Below are 19,575 nucleotides of genomic sequence, written 5' to 3'. Positions count from 1 at the left end.
GCTTGATATTATGGGTATAGAACTGATTTATGTAATCCAGCATCCTCAGTCCCTGACAGTATGTATGTATAAACCAACATGAGAAAAGAAATCAATACAGGTCTTGAACTCCTCCATATCCATATCCTTTACCATATCTTTATCCATGTCCATGTTCATGTTAATTTCAGGTCAATGTGAATGTAAACATCAAGCCGGGAGTTCGTGGGAAGGCTATAATGCAGTCGTTTGCGAGGAAGATAGGAGGGAGAGGTGAAAGCGAAAGGAAGGTAGAATGAGAGGAGGCGAATCGAAGATGAGAAGAAAGGAGACATGTAGCGAAGGTTTGGGAGAGAGGTAAGAGAAGAAAGGTAAAAGAAAGACAAGTATATAGATACAGATATCAGTTCCAGACACGAGGTCACTGCCCCGGGGATGCAGGATTACTGGTTGGCCCTGAAAGATATTCCTGCGGTACTTTGGGCACACGTGGGGAGCTTGCCGTCTGAACAATTGCCCGCTGTTGAGACCGAACCAGATCATGCTGTCGCTCCTTGTCTCGGGTCGTGCTTGAGCCACCAGTGAGTCGTCTCATGCCGCTGCGTAGCATAGATTCAATGGAAGAGGACCCGTCAGTTGCACTGCGTGCTTGGGCCATCGGGTTAGGGACCGATGATTTATGATTCAACAAGCGTTCATCGATGTCATAGGCTCCATCGTCCACCTCATCGTCAGATAGGAAGGCCGATTCACTGAATCCGATTGGCGGGGTAGAGAATTGCACATTGGAAGAGGGAGAGAATAGATGGTTGACAGGAGAGGTCACGGAACGGGTGTGAGATACTGGCCGAGGAATAGGGTTGTGGGACTGGGGTGTTGAGGTGGCTGACTGGGGAGGTGCACTATCAAACCGCTGGTTTGGAGGTCGGGACTCGGCGAGACCGTTATGGAATGACGAAGTGGACGCGGTGCGCGCAAGGGATTTTCGCAGAATGGGAGCTGTTTGTTGGTCGTAGAGGTTGGCCGTAGTGTCGGCATAGGTGCCCGTGAAGCCCCGCAAGGTTGAATCGGGTAAGTTGTCCAATGGTGGCATGATTGTCTCGGTCTCGTCGAAGAAATCGTCCAAGCTGTCTAATTTCTGGACAATGTCTCCCATGTTGCCATCCGTCTGCGTGTCGATTGACTTCATGGTGTCGGCTCGCAAAGGGAAGAACGAATCATTGTATTCGTCTGCGTGGAACTCCACTTCGGTATTGACTGTCTCGTGTGCTTCCATGCGGTCCACCTCAGCACAAGTGTAAAATACGGCATGCACATTGTGTCTTGTTGTAGTCGACTGAGTAGCCGGCATCGGAATGGACCAACCAGTCGGCTCTGGTATCCCGTAGAGGCTTTGTATCCGCTCGTACTCCTTACGGATGGCCCGCGACGATGATGACGAGGCCATGCTCATTCGAATATGATGCCGTTCCATCGGGTTGCCCGAAACCGTCATGATATGATCCATAACTTGCAACGCCTGGGGACAGAGTTCAGTTTGTAGTAGTCGCAGAAGAGGAGATATCAAGTCGGGCCCGTGGCAGGTCACTTCGCTGCGTCGCATGTCAATCTCGGGAATGAGCATACACAGTATTTTCATGATTTTAGTCCTGAACCAGTCAGTTGTGTTTGTGAGCAAGCCCATCAAGAAAATAAGGCTTTGGACGTCTTGATCAGGGAAGTAATATGAGCGAATCTCAGTCACAATGTGGCTCAGGAAATCATTTTCTGCCTTGTACTGTCCATTGGCAAATCCAAGCAGCGAAGCTGCAAGCCGGGGACATCCCTCGCCTTCGGCAATACGCGCCAGCAAGGTCGCCCGCGCAAGGGTCTTTGGGTCATCGACAGGCCCGTCAGCAGTGACAGGGTCGAACTGATGAAGGAAATGGGACAAGTTTGCCAGCACTGTAAATAGAAGTCGATTACCATCGCCGATGAGTTCGTTGTTTGGCAGACCACTCAAACGATGCAAGATATCGAGTGTTTTGTTGAGCGATTCCGACGATTTTAATCCTTTGTAGACCAGGTTTTGAAGACCATCAAATCCTCCCTCCCATTTCGGGGGCTGGCCATTGATGAGCTCAGACACCACTAGAGGATCACTCATATCGACACGGTCCATGAACTTCTCCAGCATACCAATGCTTTCAATGAACTCGGTTTCGTGGATTGTGTTAAGACAGGCACACGTGGTCCAGAATAGCTGAGGGTATCGCAGCAGATCCGGAGGAGCCAGAGAGCTAATTATGATCTTGAGCGTCGTAAGGATTTCCATGGAGAAGGTACGGTAATCGGCCTCTTCGTCGGCAATGGTGTTGGACAGTCTTGCCAGCATGTCCGCAAGCATCCTAGAATCAAGAGACAAGGATATGCAGCGGAACACTTGGAACGAACGGCAGGCCAGGTGCCGCACAGGACACGAGGTGGCCCAGTTTAGAGCCTCCTTTGCCCAAAGGTCGTTGATGCCCTCGTAAGATAGACTGAAGAACTTGACAACGGTGCGGGTAACGCTAGACATTGAAGAAGGCACGCGGCTCCCGTCGTCCCCTTCACTGTCACTGTTGTCTTCGTATTCCCAAACCACTTTCGGATCACTTTTTCGGATTGACTCGACAAAGTCTTCAAGTGACTGTCTGGTGCCGGTAGGGGCATCGTCTTCAATCTTGGCAGCAATTAGCTCATGGATGAGATGCACTAACATTTCTCGCGCCTGCTCCTGAACAGCAAGCGTATAATGATCCCAGAGGATGAGAACGACGTGCAGCAGTTTGACAACGTCATCCAAAGGAAGAGTGACGGGAGCAACCATCAGATCTACGAGAAAGATCAGTGCAACTTGGCCGAGAGAAAGTCCTGCCTGCTTGTTGCCCACCGGGAGCACGGTCGCAAGGTCTGCGACGTAAGGAAGACTCTTGATGTCTGGGGGTGCTGGCGTGATATCCTTTCTTTCTTGCACCATGTTCTTAGGGACGACCTGCATCAAAAAGAACTCGATGACCTTGGACCCGGCAGGGGTTCCCGAGAGGAACACCACCACTTGCTTTGCGTATTCTACAAAGTTCTGCTCTTTGCGTTCCAGGCAGAGGCTAATGATGAAATCAAGTACCAGTTGGACATTTCCACCGTGAGGACCCGTCGCCAACGCCTGCCAGAGGGCCTGGACTTCGTTGGGAAGGATGGTGCTGCATCGGATGGTAATCTCGAAAAGGTTGGCCAAAAGCATATAAGATTTGACCGTTGGGCCACCGTTAGGGTCCACCTGTAGTTCCATGGTTTGGACCCAAGGAAGAATAGCAGCCACCATGTTTCGCTGACTGTCAGGGCGTAGGTTTTTGAAATGCAAGGAAAACTCGGAAAAGAGTGTAAAAGCTAGGTCGGAATGCTGTTTAGCCAGGCGCTTGGACGTCTCGAACTGAGCCAGCTTGTAAACAGCCGTGGTTTTGTCGGAGATACTGATATCAAAATCCTGGAGCCTGGAGTTCTTTTGCTGCCGCTCTTCTAGAATGCGCAGAAGTTTGGCGGACTTCATTCTTATCTCCCGTTTCGGACTGCCAAGCGTGACAAGAACTGCCCCTAAGATTCGCCAAAATCCAAGTGGGTAGTCAGTGTGCTCAATAAGCACCTGAGTTACTACCTCGAAGTAGCTCTCCAAGGCCTTGGGTCGCTCGGTGATGTAGCACATCTCGATGGATCGCTCCAAAAGATACGAGTGTTCCTTGTTGTGGATAATCAAGTTTTTGAGCGCTCGCCTTCCAATCGAATGCCACTTGTCACTGATAGTGTTGAAGATAATGTCTACCCATGAGAGCATACGCCCCACGTCGAATTGAAGAACTGCGCCACTTTCCGTAGTAATACTGATAGGACCCGCCTGTTGCATTGTTAGCCAGGTTTCAGAAAGGAAGGATAAGACGCGTGCGCTACTTACGCATAAGGAGGCCATGGCACTGAGAGCTGCCGCTCGGAGGTTCTTCTTTTCTATCTCCATGGCAGCAGCGGTATTCCGCATTTCGCCAGTCTCATGTTGATGTGAGATAGCAAATTTACGCATATTCTCTTCTCTTTGGGAGATCTGAGATTGGTTCGGGGAGTAGCCGCACCAATCCTCCATCAAGGAGAAAGCGGATTTCCTAGACTCAAATGGTATCCAACGCGAGGGGTCCTTCGTACGGTTGACGCCCTCGAACAGTTCTTCCATCAGTCCACAGTAGTGAAATCGCAGTCGTTGGAATTCCCAATCGTTCTGAACTTCGGCATCGCTCAAAAAGATCCGCAGGTCTTTTGCATACGTAACAAGGTTGTTGACGATCCAGTCGTCGTTGAAAACCTCTGGTTCCTGCAGAAAGTGAGACGTGAGTTTGTACACATGCGTCACCTCCGTTCGCAACCGGTCGGTCTTTCGGTTGCGTCTGGGGCTGCTTGGGGACCTGTAGTGAGCGCTCATTCGCAACTTGGCCTCCTCGTTACAGGTTGTCACGGCGTATTGGAGCGACTCAAGCAGCGTGCGGTAAAGGTTTTTGTTGATAGATCCCAAAGCCACCACGATGGCATTCCGAATCGAAGCCCGTTCTGCCGATAGCAACGGTATCACGAAGGCGAATAAGCTTCTCGCGGAGCTGATCTTATCATGGGACTGTTGGGAGGCGCCCTTAGATGATTTTCGCGTATGCTGAGCATTTGCTAGCTGACTCTGGGATTGAGCACCGACACTGTTGAGTGTCGTGCACGCCATAACCAGGTACAGTTTCCACTGTTCGATAAGAATCTCCGCCGTCATGTTGTTCCTACCGAGGGGACGGGATTGCGTGGCATCCATCGGAGCGTAGTAGGGAGGGTGTGAGCTCTCTGCAAGGGACGTTATCGTCTTATGCATTTGAACAAGTCTCGCGCAGACAATCTCCCTGCCTAGCGTGACAGCAAAGGGACAAGTCTCGAAGCTGATTCGAATGATGTTTGGGAACACTTTTGACCACAAAGTTGAATCATAGGACACCTCACTGCTGCACAACTCGATGAGAGTATTGTGCGATGCGCTCCTGCGTTTTCCCTTTTGAATGCGACTCCTCTCAGCTACCGTGAGCTGTTCATCGTTCACATCTAAAATTTGCTGAGAGTCGGCCTCAAGGATTCGAATCATTCTTGTATTCTCTTTGCCAAGCGCACTGTCGAATTCCGTGATCAGGCGAAGTACAGTAATAGCGAAAGCCCGGACTCGTCTTGATTGGGAGCATAAGAAGAAAAGACCATGTGATTCGATCTCCTCAACATGCGCAAGGACCGTGGAAAGGTCCAGCTGGAGAGCACGAGTTCCGGAGGCGGTTTTGTCTCCAGAATCCGAGGCAGCACACCTGGTCTTTTGCTTGATTTCTTCGATCCAGATCCTCAAAAGTTCAACGTAAAGCCTCAATGTCGACTCTATATGGCCCGGCCCAAGCATCCCCTCATCCGACATGGTGGAATACCTAGCATCAAAATTGAAGATGAACCTAGCAAAGCCAATAGTCACCTGCTGGGCATGAGATTGCCGTGCAATGACCTTCAAGGATTCCGCAGATGAGGAAGCGATATTGGACTGAATGTGTGCTGTTCCCGTGCAAAGCAAATTGATTAGGGAGTTAAACGGAATATGATCGGACAAGCACCGCGGAAGCGCTTGGACGGCAACATGGAGCAGATCGTAGAATCCCTGCTTTTGGTCGAGGGTGTTTAGATGGTCATCACGTCTTCCAAAGCTGAAAGCCTCTGAAATTGGAGTTTTGGGAGTCGTGCCGCCGAACTTCTCATCCAAAGCCGCCTGTCCACCAAAAGTGTTGTCACACAGAAGAGTGATTTTTCCCAAAGTTTCACAAAAGCGAATGTAGTATGCCTTTACGTTGTCGCTCAGCCTTGAAGTATTTACAGGGCGCGAGGAGTCATCCTTGCTTTCCGATGAGTTTGGCAGGCGGGGGTCCGTAAGGAACTGCGGCCATTGCGAATGGGTTGACGCTGAAATATCTGTAAAAGGGTTGGGAATCGACCCAGTTGGGAAAGGTGGACACAGCTGATCACAAGTCTCCAAATCGGTCACTATCGCGAGGAATGCCCTAATCCCAATAACCATTTTCTCGGGTTCCATCTGTTCAATTTTCAGTTCCTTTCCGGAGAGGAACAGATCCGAGTTGATCATTGGGAAGATAATACTGCGGAAGCACACGTCCGGATGCTTGAATCCGATCATCCGCACCAACTGTATTAAAGGATCTGCAACTGCTGGCTCCGTGCTCAAGTACGTCCTTTTCCCTGGGGGCAAGGCTATTCTGGCGACCTCGTGGATATTTCGTAGCGTTACATTCGGCGAATCTGAATAGCGGAAAAAGTAGGTCCATAATAAGCGACACATGGCCTGGAGCGCAGGGCCTCTAGTTGGACGATCTTTCAATCGCGGCGGTAGGCTCATGATGACCGATAGCCATTGTGACGAAAAAGTTTCCTTCGACGAGACACAGAGAAGTAGAACGTGCAGAGGGAACGCCGCTGCCCAGTGTCGAGGCTTAGTGAGCATTTGAGTCAATCGGGACTGGACCAATTCCAGGAATTCCTTCCATCTTGGCAAAGATAGATCGCAGCTTGGGTTTGCGGCTACAGTAAGGAGAAGCTTCTCGAAGATGTAACAATATGCCTGTTTTAATCGCTGTCCATGGGCGTTGACGAATAAGCGCGCTAACGATCGCATGAAATCGCACGACTTTGGCCAAGAATCCGGCTGCGTTCTGATGCGGAGGTGCCTCATGCCCGAGACCAAAAGCTCAGCTTTCGCGTCACCCTCCTTGGACGGGCCTCGAAGTGTTTCGTCCTTTTGGTATTTGTCAAGCTCAGCAATAAAACGAGCCGTAACACTCGTGAAGTTCGTCTCACTCATGATACCAAGTAACTGGGAGTAGATTCTCCAATTGGCCATGCGAAGCGGAGACGCTGTAATCTGGTCGCGGTCAACGGTCTTGAGTTGGCTAAACACAATATCCTCCAGGCGGTCGGCCATCTCAAGTGTGATAAGGGCAAGGCTGCTCTGGTTGAAAATCTCAATCAACACTCTGCAAACAAGGTAGACCGATACGGTTGCGCGCCGTTCCGCCAAAACGACATCATCGGGTCGCGAGAGAAGGCTGTTATTGGAAGCTGCGGGATCGGTCTGAGATTCCACTATTACATGCGGTGGTTCAGTGTTGCGGCGAATCAGTAACCCATTCTCCGAAGTATTATTCTTTGACTGAAAAGAGGGAATGCCGTTAGTGTCATGAGGGCCTGGCAGACAAGAGACACAGAACTTACTTGATTCGCCACCTGTTTGGCCAAGATCGCAGTATCTCCTTTGGCCTTTCGCCAGAACATGATGGTATCAATCAGTGGCTTGGGCTTCTGGCGCGCGATATGTCCCAGGGCAGAAATCAGTTGATCAAAGTTTGTATCGGCTCCCGGCCCACAGACTTGCTCAACCGGTGCGTCCGACTCTCCCAGCTTCATGATAGCCTGATTTATCTTATTATCCGCTTGTCCGACAAACTGATTTCGTAATTAGCCGACATATCGAGGATCTTGGTCCGGTGATCCGCTTACAGAATTGAACAAATGATGCAAGGCATATTCCCCCACGGTTTTCGACTCGAAGTGGTGTTTCGAATGCGATCGACTATGAGAGCGTTCCCTCCATGGCTTGCCATTCGAGTTCATTCTTCGGTGGACTGTATTCGCAGGGCTCTGGCTGCCGACCTCATCCGTGTCCCGGTCCTCGATGGTGCTCAGCGTGCCCGTCAAGGAATGGCTCGAGGCGTTGCCACCGGGACTTGAATAACTCGGGTGCATATCTGTCTGATCGTGCCGCGCAGCTGCCGCGGCGCTATCCGGCTCTATACCACCGCCACGGCCGAGGGACGCAATTATTTCGGGACTGAGAGGACTTGTGGAGGTGGAGGAAGCGGCGAAACTGGGATTGCGGGAGTGTTGGATTCCATGAACTATCGAGGTTTGGCGGTGATGACCGTACGAATTGGAGGGTCGCCGTTCCAAGGGGACATCGTATGCGGCAGCACCGGGACGGCCGCTCGACGTTTCGGGGCTTTTTGAATGCGAATGACCGCGACGTTTATTCTGAGGCTGTAGGGACGAGGGGGCTAGCGCGGAGGGATCGGCTGGTCTTCCTCTGACGGCGGAGGTTTCCCGACTATGGACGGTGGACGAAGGCGTGCTCCTCGTCACCAAACGCTCTGGTGGGGATGCGAAGACATGGTGCGACACAGGACCGGACTCGTCAGGGATGAGGGGCATTGTCGTTGGCTGGACGGGGCCAGCTTTGATCGATGGATGTGAAGCCACTAAAGGTGCATCGTATTAGGGTTGGGTTATCCTTGCTTAAGGTTCAGGAGTCATCGTAGGATTTAAAATGGCGATGCACGCCATGAGAAGTGGTGGGAAAAGATCGGACCGTCAGAACAAACGACCTTTGAGCGACTTACTATTGTACCGGCGTATTTCTCTTCCACTTTTTTTTTATTCTACCTGTTCAACCCAAGCTCATTGCTTGCTGGGAATTGCAACAAATGAAGTGCAAAAGACTTTTGAGCAGCACATTGTTGCCCGACAGCCTCAAAAGCTGCAAAGGAGGTGGAAAAAGGGTGTCGTGAAAGGGCTGTTTGTATCAGAGTGAGCTTTGTTAGGAGTTGTTTCATTCGCGACCGTCGAGCACGGGGCATCTTCTCTTACGGCAGAAAGTCGATGGTTGGGCCCGGTTTACTCATCTTATTCAGCTCGCGTTTTTTTATTTTTTGCTCTGTTTCTTTTTCTGCTTCGGTCTGATTTATTTATACTGGAGGTTCATATATTCTCATCGTCTACCTTATATTCCAATGTATTCCAATTCTACACCCGATTGACTTCGGTTCCCGCATGCTTCTGGAAGAACCACGTCTCGAGTCCCCGTGGCATTGGATAACATCATAGTCGAACACCAAGTGGGTTCACGGTTCATACCATTTTGGGCATCTTCTCCAGAACGCCAACGAAGTTAGTCGGAAGACCTACCCACGGTCGCGCAAATCTTCAACGGGAAACAGAAATCCAAGTCGCGTGTGTCGGTGAAATCGACGAGATGCAAGGCTCCTTCTCAAACATTCCCATCGTCATACCATGCAAGGGTCCTTTCATTGTTGAGAAAATGCCAAGCCGCGATTGTGGCCTCGAGAGTGCTTAAACCGATGCCTCATGCCAATGAAGGTCAGGATGCTGCCAGTCTCGTCGGGGATAGACTTTGAGGTCACTCCAGGAGGGATGGCATACGGTATACGCTTTACCCAACCACGGAATCAATCGGCGAATTTCACATGCACTTTGCTGATCTCACCTCAGCTCCTAGGTTTGGGGTAGGGGGTTCAAGTCTCACGAGATACGGGATGGGGTCGTGATGACATGACACTCCGACTGCGGAGTCATCGCACACGATTTACTTCTGTCCAACGCAGAAGGATTCGAATGGATTCGAACACCTCTCCACCGTGTTTGACAGATTCCTGGGTTTCCACTCCGGCGAACGGTCTCCTTGGCTGGCGGGACAAGAGTACTGGACCAGTCCGAGGTTATCTCCAAGTCATTATTAGGATTGACTACGAGGATACACACACTAGTACTCCGTGGCTGTGGTGAAATACCGGCCTAATTCCAGCACGGTATAAGTCCGCGAGCACAAGACATCTCGTCCCAAATCGACGGACATTCTGTGAAGCATGTACTTTACTATGTCTATGCCGACCACGTTGTGCGGAATCAAATCCGTCGTCCGCCCTCCGTACGATCTCCGGCCAGGATGCCAGTCATGGCGAGAGTGAACATGTAGAGTAGGGGCATTGATTGGCGGAACGCACTCGGAAAAAGGAACACCTTCTCAGCGAAGCGAATGGAAGGACATCCCATGGGGCATAGGGCATAGGATACTCCGTAGATAGAAGATAGAGAATGGGCATCACCCATAGCCATGCGGAACTCGGCTAGAAACGCTGCTCGGCAGGGCATTCGGGAGATCCGCCATCTGCAACGCCCCAGAAATTGCCCTCATTTGCCTTCACTCTCCGCCGCCACCTCCAGTTTCTCGTCGTTTTAGTGTCCAACGAGGGCCGAACTCTCTTTCCGACGCTTCCTCTCCTCTCGGGCACATGGTCCGAGACGTTTGGTATACCCCACAGTGATGCCGGAGGAGCCTTGACATACGGTGTATATAAGAAGGCAGAGAAGGACAATTTCAATCAAGACGGATTAAGATTTGGGCTTGCGACCTGCAGCAGTTGAGCAGCGAGACTACTGTGTCATAATAATAGTACTGTTATTCTTCTTCGATTCAACCTTCCATCCTGAGCAGCCTTCGCTCCACTTCTTGCTGCCACCCCGTCCGTGCTTACGGCCACGCCCACTTCCGGCGGCAACCACAGAGAAAGGAAAGGCCACGCTGCCTCAATCAGTCGTAGAGGCGCCGTATTCCCACTCACTTTCGCTCCTTTCTGACTCTCCGGTTTCCGGCCCCCCAAATAATGCGGTCTGCTTGAGCCTAAGCCTTAAGCACATTATTCTTCTCTTCTTCGGCTTCTTCCTTCTGTGATCACACCACGACTTCTTCTTTTTCTTCTGCTCGTTCTTCATTCTTATTTCGTTTAGGAAGAGCACCGGCTTCGGTGTCCTTCCTTACCCTCTTATTCTTCCTCTTCTGACTCCCTTTTTGTTATTGATCGCCCATCTCGGTGAACATTTGGGATATCTTTCCCTCTCCCCCTCCCGCCCCGACCCTCCTTCACTTCTCCTCCCGTCCAGCGTTTAGCTCGCCATCGAATTCGCAATTCCTTCCTCGTGACTCTTCATCGCTGAGCGTCCTCATCATGGCGCAACTCGATACTCTCGATTTGGTCGTCCTGGTGGCGCTCTTGGTGGGTAGCGTGGCCTACTTCACCAAGGGCACCTACTGGGCCGTCGCCAAAGACCCTTATGCCTCGGCCGGTCCGGCGATGAATGGAGGCGCCAAGGCCGGCAAGACTCGTGATATTGTTGAGAAAATGGACGAAACTGGCAAAAACTGTGTGATTTTCTACGGCTCGCAAACCGGTACCGCCGAGGACTACGCGTCCAGACTGGCCAAGGAAGGCTCCCAGCGATTCGGTCTCAAGACCATGGTGGCCGATCTGGAGGACTACGACTACGAGAACCTGGAAAAGTTCCCCGAGGACAAGGTTGTTTTCTTCGTTCTGGCCACTTATGGCGAGGGTGAACCCACGGATAATGCGGTTGAATTCTACCAGTTCGTCACGGGCGAAGATGCTGCTTTCGAGAGCGGCGCCACCGCCGACGATAAGCCTCTGTCTTCTCTCAAGTACGTCACGTTTGGTCTGGGTAACAACACCTATGAGCACTACAACGCTATGGTTCGCAATGTGGACGCCGCTCTCACAAAGTTCGGCGCCCAACGCATTGGCTCTGCTGGTGAGGGTGACGACGGCGCTGGTACAATGGAAGAGGATTTCCTGGCCTGGAAGGAACCCATGTGGACTGCCCTCTCTGAGGCGATGAACCTGCAAGAGCGCGATGCGGTCTACGAGCCGGTCTTCAATGTCACCGAGGACGAGTCCCTGAGCCCCGAAGATGAGAACGTTTACCTCGGTGAGCCCACTCAAGGTCATCTCCAAGGCGAGCCCAAGGGCCCGTACTCTGCGCACAACCCGTTCATCGCTCCCATCTCCGAATCTCGTGAACTGTTCAACGTCAAGGACCGCAACTGTTTGCACATGGAAATCAGCATCGCCGGTAGCAACCTCACGTACCAGACTGGTGACCACATCGCTGTTTGGCCCACCAACGCCGGTTCCGAGGTCGATCGGTTCCTGCAGGCTTTTGGTCTCGAAGGAAAGCGCCACTCCGTCATCAACATTAAGGGTATCGATGTGACCGCTAAGGTTCCGATTCCCACCCCTACGACCTATGACGCCGCAGTTCGCTACTACCTGGAAGTCTGTGCCCCCGTTTCCCGTCAGTTTGTCTCGACTCTCGCTGCCTTTGCCCCTGATGAAGCGACCAAGGCGGAGATCGTTCGCTTGGGTGGCGACAAGGACTATTTCCATGAGAAGATCACCAACCGATGCTTCAACATCGCTCAGGCTCTCCAGAGCATCACGTCCAAGCCTTTCACCGCCGTCCCGTTCTCCCTGCTTATTGAAGGTATCACCAAGCTTCAGCCCCGTTACTACTCGATCTCCTCGTCTTCCCTAGTTCAGAAGGACAAGATTAGCATTACCGCCGTTGTGGAGTCGGTTCGCTTGCCTGGTGAGGAACACATTGTCAAGGGTGTGACCACAAACTATCTTCTGGCGCTCAAGGAAAAGCAAAACGGCGAGCCTACCCCTGACCCGCACGGCTTGACTTACTCTATCACTGGACCCCGTAACAAGTACGATGGCATCCATGTCCCCGTTCACGTCCGCCACTCAAACTTCAAATTGCCCTCGGATCCCTCGCGACCTGTGATCATGGTTGGACCCGGTACTGGTGTTGCTCCTTTCCGTGGGTTTATCCAGGAGCGTGCTGCCTTGGCCGCGAAGGACGAGAAGGTCGGAACTACCTTGCTTTTCTTCGGCTGCCGTAAGTCCGACGAAGATTTCTTGTACAAGGATGAATGGAAGGTATGAATTGGGACCCGCGTCTTCTCGTATTGACGCCACGGCTAACAATATGTCTTTATAGACTTTTCAGGAGCAGCTTGGCGACTCGCTCAAGATCATCACTGCCTTCTCTCGTGAATCGGCTGAGAAAGTCTACGTCCAGCACAGGCTGCGTGAGCATGCCGAGCTGGTCAGTGACCTGCTGAAGCAGAAAGCCACTTTCTATGTTTGCGGTGACGCTGCCAACATGGCCCGTGAAGTCAACCTCGTGCTTGGGCAAATCATTGCCAAGCAGCGCGGTCTCCCTGCCGAGAAGGGCGAGGAGATGGTGAAGCACATGCGCAGCAGCGGCAGCTACCAGGAGGATGTCTGGTCATGATCCTACCTGCAGCACCTTTACAAACGCTACGACTTTTTTTCTCCTATTCTTTCTTCATTCTCATTCCTATCATGCCTAGATGATATTTGCATATATACTTCGCCTTTTGCTTAATTATTTCTCCCCTTTGGCGTGGCTTGTGTATGCCTACTTTTTCCCTTCTTTCTTCTTTTTGGGGACCTTTACATGGTCGATCACACCGAGATGTGATAAGGACAGGATAGATTATGACAGATGTCAAAATGTGAAGAGTTACAATTTTAAATTGTCGTTTCCGTCGATACGACCGCAAATAGTATGATAGACAATACTTGATTCATCTCTCCAGTCTAATTCAGATCTTCTTTACTCTATTTTAAGAACCATTTCGAATTCGGTGGAAACATACATATGGCGAACCCTCCACCCTAAGTTAGTTGAACACAGACACCCTTGAGTCTGATGGCTGAAAGGCTAAAGGCTGAACCCAATCCGAAACAAAATCCCCATATCATGATCCATAGTTGAACTTTGTGTAACGCGTAGTCCCAAATACACTTGGTGCCTTTGGCTATTATCTCTCTATAACTAGATTGGAAGAACCTGGCTACTCATGCAGTTTATACGCGGGTGCATGGTACAGCTCAATTGTAGGTATTGTTTTAGGCAGGCTGGCGGGTTGTTCGGCAGTGCGTTTATTGGTCGGTATGCAATTATTGCATGAGATATGTATTAAGGGGGAGTTTTCTGATATCCAGTTCTCAAGTGGACTGGTGTGGCTGGAAATGTTGGTTTACTTGGTTTAACTCGGATTTGGGTACTTGATTTGAGGCGATGTTTGGGATTTGGTGTGGTGGTACGGAGTCGAAGAGTAGGAGATTTACAAATTGGCAACAATGCCTAAAGCCAACTTACTATCTCGTATTCGGGGTTCTATTTCATGTCTTAACATAAATTCTCGTTGGTCGTTCTTATGCCTGCGGCGCAGAGTACTCCCTTCGAAGTATATATTCGCAGCGACACCCGAAGAGTGCAGCGCCAAGACCAACGGACACAGTTGATCAGGGCCGTTTGGATACAATTCCATCAAAGATGCAGTCTACCTGAACCAACGAGACAAATCATACGACGCATTTCTCACTTGTCGCCTGGCTAAACCAGTGACAGAGCCCAGGAGACCGACAGCTCAAGATATTAGATAATCGGCGCCGGTTGTCCGCGCTCCGCAGCCATTCCGGATGTGGATTCCCCCGCATGGAGACGAGGCGGAGAGTGATCGTCCCCCCGTCGTCCGTTAGGCGCAAATGGAAATCCTCGGATAGCGACGGTAAACTTACTTGCTTCCTCGGGTCTCGTGAGATTCATGTTACTTAACGAATGGAATATGTCCACCTTACTACCAGGTGGTCTGTTTACCATTGCTACCTTTTCAACTACCTGATCGCTAGTTTGCTCCTTCCTTGTCGTGTGCGCGGCTACCCTCCCTTGATCTCGATCGCGACCATCAGCTAGCGTATAGTATACATCGATATTACCGCCCCTTGCGACCGTTCAACCACACGAAGTTCGTCGAGATGAGCCTGGCGCGTGCTGCGGCCCTCCCATTGCGGAGGGCGACCATCTCGAAATCATATCCTGCGCATGCGGTGCGTTCGGCCTCAAGGACGTTCTCGGTATCGATACGACGAGATGCTACATGGGGGTTTATTGGCTTGGGGCAAATGGGTATGTCACAATGCTGAGTGAAGTGATTCCGACCTTCAGGTTCTTAACGTGACCGAATCTCTAGGTTATGCCATGGCAAAGAACCTACGCGCGAAGATCCCTGCAACGGATACCCTTGTGATACGGGATGTCAACGAGGATGCCACCAAGAGATTTGTCCAAGAAACGCGGGAGACTGCCCGGAGCAGCGGCGCTGGGGATGATACCTTCAAAGTGGTGGTGGCCCAAAACGCGAGGGAGGTCGCGGAGCAATCAGTAAGTCGGTTAGAAGAGGCTTCCCACCGCTGGAGAGAATGATCTGCATAAACTTTGTACCTTCTTCGTCACCGGTTGGGAGTCGTCCTACGGCTGTTTTACCCCTTTGGTCAGCAACTGCGGTGGGAAGGAATCGGTTGACCCGGGACAAGGGTGTTTCGTTTCTAATACTGACCAATTCTCCTACAGACAGTGATGATAACCAGTCTACCGGAGCCGGAACACGTGAAGAATGTCTTTTATTGCGTTCTCCGAAATGGCGAGCTTCCCGCCCTGGATCAAGAACGGCTGTTCATCGATACGTCCACAATAGACCCGGCCTCGTCCAAGGAACTGGCTAATGCCATTCATACGACGCGTACAGGACGGTTTGTCGATGCCCCTATGTCTGGCGGAGTAGTGGGAGCCCGCGCAGGCGCACTCTCATTCATGTTCGGCGCCTCGTCGCAATCAGGAGAGCTGGTAGAGCGAGTGAAGTCGATCCTGCTTCTCATGGGAAAGAAAGCGTGGCATATGGGACCGCCGGGAACCGGTGTCTCTGCGAAGCTTGCCAATAATTACATCCTGGCCATCAACAACATTGCCACTGCCGAAGCAATGAATCTCGGTATGCGCTGGGGTCTCGAACCCAAAGCCCTTGCAGATTTGGTCAACACTTCCACCGGTCGTTGCTGGCCCATGGAGGTGAACAACCCAGTTCCGGGCGTCGTGGAAACTGCCCCGGCTTCGCGCGATTATGAGGGTGGGTTCGGCATCAGCTTGATGAACAAAGATCTTCGATTAGCTCTTGCCGCTGCCAAAGAGTCCGGCTCTCCGCTCGCACTTGGAGACAAGGCTCGTAGTGTGTACACTGCTGTGGAAGAGGAGCACCGAGGCAAGGATTTCTCTGTGGTATACAAGTGGTTGCAAGGCCAGTCTGAGAAATAAGACGAGGGAACGATTGGAATGAATGTCATTTGGGCGTTCTTTGTTTCGTTATATCTTTCACGCTTCTTCCGGGTTTATGGGTGATGTTTGCTGCTGCCCGTGAGTTCCAGTTCCATTTTACCTGTTTGTGGCTTGGATTCATGATTGGCTGAAAGAGCCTAGGAAATTCACAATGGAACTTCTCGGCATCTATGATCATCGGAAGGCATGCCGTCAAAGGCGCAAATAATCTCTGCACATATACACATTGTTGCATTGTTAGGGCAGTTCAGATGGGTCGTACTTAATGTTAGAACATGAGGTTATTGCAATTCTAACAAATATATCTTTCACAAACTTTCCCTGGATAGTGCTTGCCTGTGACCTTGCTCATCCTGGCGTTGCGATATGATGCGATACAATGCAAGACGATGCGATGCCGAGACCACATGGTGGCCGCTGGCCTCAGGCCCTAAACCCCCATTCCTTCCCTTCCAGAGCACTGAACCGCCGACGATGTCGTCCTTCCCTTCTTTCAACAGTGAAGCGGGCTCCTTCCCAATGCCCGTGTTGTTTTGGCCAGTTCCATTTCGGTCTCTACCCCCCCTTTCCTCTTTCTTTTTGTGTTCGTTTCTCTCCTTCTTCCTGTCTCCCCCCCTCTCTCATCCCCATCTTCGTCCTTTACCCCATCATCCACTTCATCCCATCCCCTTTAGATAGCCTCTCATCCTCATCACTTCTCTTAACTTCACTCGTTTTCTTTCCATTGAATTCTGACCGTATTCAAGTCTTCTAGACAGTCTGGGACCAAGTAGGTTGAATCGGTTTTGGTGGTGGCGTCGCGTCTTGGGCTAAACGTTGTCTGTCAGCTCTTCCGTGCGACATCGAGTCCTTCTTTAATCGCTGGTAAGTCCTCTGATCTTAAGCAACGGTATTTCCTGATCGTACTGTGAATCGATTGGGCATTTTGCCTCTCTTCATTGGAGGGTTGCATGTTGAACACGGACCAGTGGTCTCTTTTTTGGTTTCCTTTCCCGGAGGCAGGAGCATCGCTAACATTCGGGACAGCGATTCCACTTACTGTCACGCTCGGTGACCATCATCATGAATCCTCAGGCCCAGCAGAACACTGCATCCGATTCCAGCCAGGCCCCATCTGGTCAGTCCGGACAGTATTCCCATGAGGGTGGCCATGCCTCGTTTGTGAACGGCTTTCCCCAGATGTCCTCTGGCAGTGAGAGTGTTGGCCCAGCCCTAACTCCGCTTTATGGTCCGCTGAGCTTCCCCGGCCAGCGTCCCGGAGGAAAGTTCAATCCGGCCAAGAATCACATACCGGTCGCCATGCCTCCAGGAATGGACATGTCCGGCGCTCAGCGCGCTGGCTACAACAGTCCGTTGGTTCTCATGCCCAATGCACCAATGTTCAACGGCATGGGCCCTGTTCCCCCATTCACCTCGTCTCCTGTTGCTGGCCCTGAGCAGCTTGGACACATCCCGTACATGCCCACCACCATGTACCCGAACATGAACCCGTCGTATCCTATGGTGCCGGCGGCGATGCAGGGCTACCCTTTCCCGTACATCATGAACTGCGACATTCAGGATGTTGCGGGACCCAAACGAGCTCAGTGGCCTGGCTCTGAAGAGAACAAGATGACTGCTACCTCGTCGGTCGAGAACAGCAATCAGTCCGAATATTACACTGGTAGCACGAACCCTAGTTCGGAGAACCCAGCTCTCCAAGGCTTCTCTTTCAATCAGCCGCCTCAGATGGCTGCAGCCTGTGTTCCGTACCAGATGATGAAGTCATCCACTGGATACATCTTGCAGGACCTTGAGTGTTTGACTCAGCAGGAACCAGCTATCCCACGCGCCGTGCCAGCAATGTGGACCAACGCTTCCGAGTTGACTCTGGCGAAATGCCTTGAGAATCGCGAAGGCATCACCAATGTTTACATACGTGGATTCCTGCCAGAGACAACGGATGAGGTCCTGCACGCATACGCATCGCGGTTTGGAAAGATCGATCGCTGCAAGGCGATTGTGGACTTGGACACGAGCCTGTGTAAAGGGTCAGTAGTAATTTGTATTGTCCGCTTTGAGCTCCACTGATTTATTCCCCAGATTTGGCTTTGTCCAGTACTTCAACTTTGAGTCCTGTGAGAACTGCATCCGTGGATTCTATTACCTGGGCTATCAGGCCAGCTTTGCTCAGGTAAGCTCTGTCATACCTTCGCCGACCGCGGCTCGGCTGACTTGGTGTGTAGAAATCTCGCAACTCGCGCCTCAAAGATCTTGAAGACAAGACCTCGACTAACATCTACTGCACCAACCTTCCCATTGAATGGACCGAGGCTGTAATTTCTCTCTATGCTTTGCTGTCCCTTCCCATAACTGATTGGTGACTCTTCTCAATAGGATCTTCGTCATCATTTCGAGCCCTTCCGTGTTGTCTCGGAGAAGATCAGCCGCGATGAAAAAACGGGAGTCAGCAAGGAAGTCGGCTTTGCAAGGTTGGTATTTTGGGAGTCGCTCATGTTCAGGCTTTCCCTCTTACTAACACTGTTCGTGTGGTCCTGTAGGTTCGAGACTCGCGAGATCGCCGAGAAGGTGCTCATGGAATACCACAACAATGTTGCTCCAGATGGCGTTAAACTGCTTCTTCGCTTCGCTGACACCAAGGCTCAGAAGCTGCTCAAGCAGCAGAGCAATGAGCGTCGCGCATATCGTGCCGGTGAGTATAACTACTCTGTTGAAGTTGTCCAGGGCTCCACTCCGTCGCCGTCCGTGAATCGTCTGCAGCAGGCTATATCGCACTTGAGTCCAACCTCTCAGAACAGCTACGTGTCTCCTGTCGGAGTAGGTGCTACCTGGACTCCTGCAACATCCATTTCCCCGTCGTATGTACACAGGAAATCCGGCTCGGCTTCCCCGGGAGACGGAACTGACAACTGGAATAGATATCCTTTAGTGAAGAACCCCGTCACCAATATGCGCTTCAACTCCCTGTCTTCTAGGAACAGCCCGGGCAACTTGGAGAGCACGCCCCTTCACCGCGGAAGAATGTCAGTTGGCCGCAACAGTTGGATGAATAACGGCGCTGGTCCATCCAAGTCCAGTCTGCCATTCACTCCGCGCATTGGTCGTCGTGCGGGATCGAGCAGTTCTCAGAAGGAGAATGTCAAAGCCGAATCCCTGTCTCCCATTTCTTCTCGTCGAGAGATCGTTGTCCACTCCCCCCGTTCCGTCGTTTAGTGCATCGTTACTTATTTGTCCTTGTTTCTGGCTTTCGTTGGAGTATTTGCATAGCAGTTCCCAGATCGACATCGCATTGCTAATTTATCCCATCTCGATCCTGTTCTGTTTTTTGACGGGCAGTTTCTTTCTGAAATATTCCGTTATGGCATTTGTTACATCAGATTGGTCAAGGAAGGACTGCGCTGCATTTTGATTCTTTCTCCCCCAATTATCTTTCCATTTTTTTGTTGTCCGACGCAAGTCTCCGTTCTCGCATATGCATCGTTCTATTTGTTCCCCGATCTATTCGATCAAACCAACCTCGACCACAGCAAGATACCAGTTACGGTGCAAACCAATCCAAGTTTGAGCACACAAGCCCGAAAGAGAAAAGAAAAAAAAAGGGAGAAAATT

General features: G+C 51.3%; 4 protein-coding genes across 4 annotated transcripts; 3 read left to right on the top strand and 1 right to left on the bottom strand.

Annotated features, from left to right (window-relative positions):
• Positions 1–62: 62 nt before the first annotated feature.
• TAO3 (putative cell morphogenesis protein (PAG1)) lies at positions 63–8,319 on the bottom strand (the record flags this gene model as incomplete). The annotated part of the gene is made up of 3 exons (XM_046092815.1): positions 63–7,264; positions 7,327–7,557; positions 7,612–8,319. The coding sequence occupies 3 exons, from the start codon at positions 8,317–8,319 to the stop codon at positions 401–403; spliced, it is 7,803 nt and encodes a 2,600-aa protein (XP_045948793.1). The 3' UTR covers positions 63–400.
• Positions 8,320–10,910: 2,591 nt separating this feature from the next.
• On the top strand, positions 10,911–12,707 carry cprA (NADPH--hemoprotein reductase cprA; the record flags this gene model as incomplete). The annotated part of the gene is made up of 1 exon (XM_046092814.1): positions 10,911–12,707. The coding sequence occupies one exon, from the start codon at positions 10,911–10,913 to the stop codon at positions 12,705–12,707; it is 1,797 nt and encodes a 598-aa protein (XP_045948792.1).
• A 1,905-nt stretch (positions 12,708–14,612) lies between these two features.
• LDX57_011067 (uncharacterized protein) lies at positions 14,613–15,945 on the top strand (the record flags this gene model as incomplete). The annotated part of the gene is made up of 3 exons (XM_046092813.1): positions 14,613–14,763; positions 14,828–15,018; positions 15,208–15,945. The coding sequence occupies 3 exons, from the start codon at positions 14,613–14,615 to the stop codon at positions 15,943–15,945; spliced, it is 1,080 nt and encodes a 359-aa protein (XP_045948791.1).
• Positions 15,946–17,028: 1,083 nt separating this feature from the next.
• On the top strand, positions 17,029–19,179 carry LDX57_011066 (putative RNA binding protein MSSP-2; the record flags this gene model as incomplete). Its single annotated transcript, XM_046092812.1, has 6 exons — positions 17,029–17,996; positions 18,049–18,139; positions 18,192–18,281; positions 18,343–18,437; positions 18,507–18,824; positions 18,885–19,179. 6 exons carry the CDS (start codon positions 17,029–17,031, stop codon positions 19,177–19,179), a joined length of 1,857 nt encoding a protein of 618 aa, XP_045948790.1.
• Positions 19,180–19,575: the final 396 nt, after the last annotated feature.

The sequence above is a fragment of the Aspergillus melleus genome (genome assembly GCF_016097325.1).
Source record: "Aspergillus melleus strain CBS 546.65 chromosome Unknown contig7, whole genome shotgun sequence".
Lineage (NCBI taxonomy): Eukaryota > Fungi > Ascomycota > Eurotiomycetes > Eurotiales > Aspergillaceae > Aspergillus > Aspergillus melleus.
Note: the sequence above shows the minus strand (reverse complement) of the source record. Positions and strands in the feature narration are given on the sequence as shown.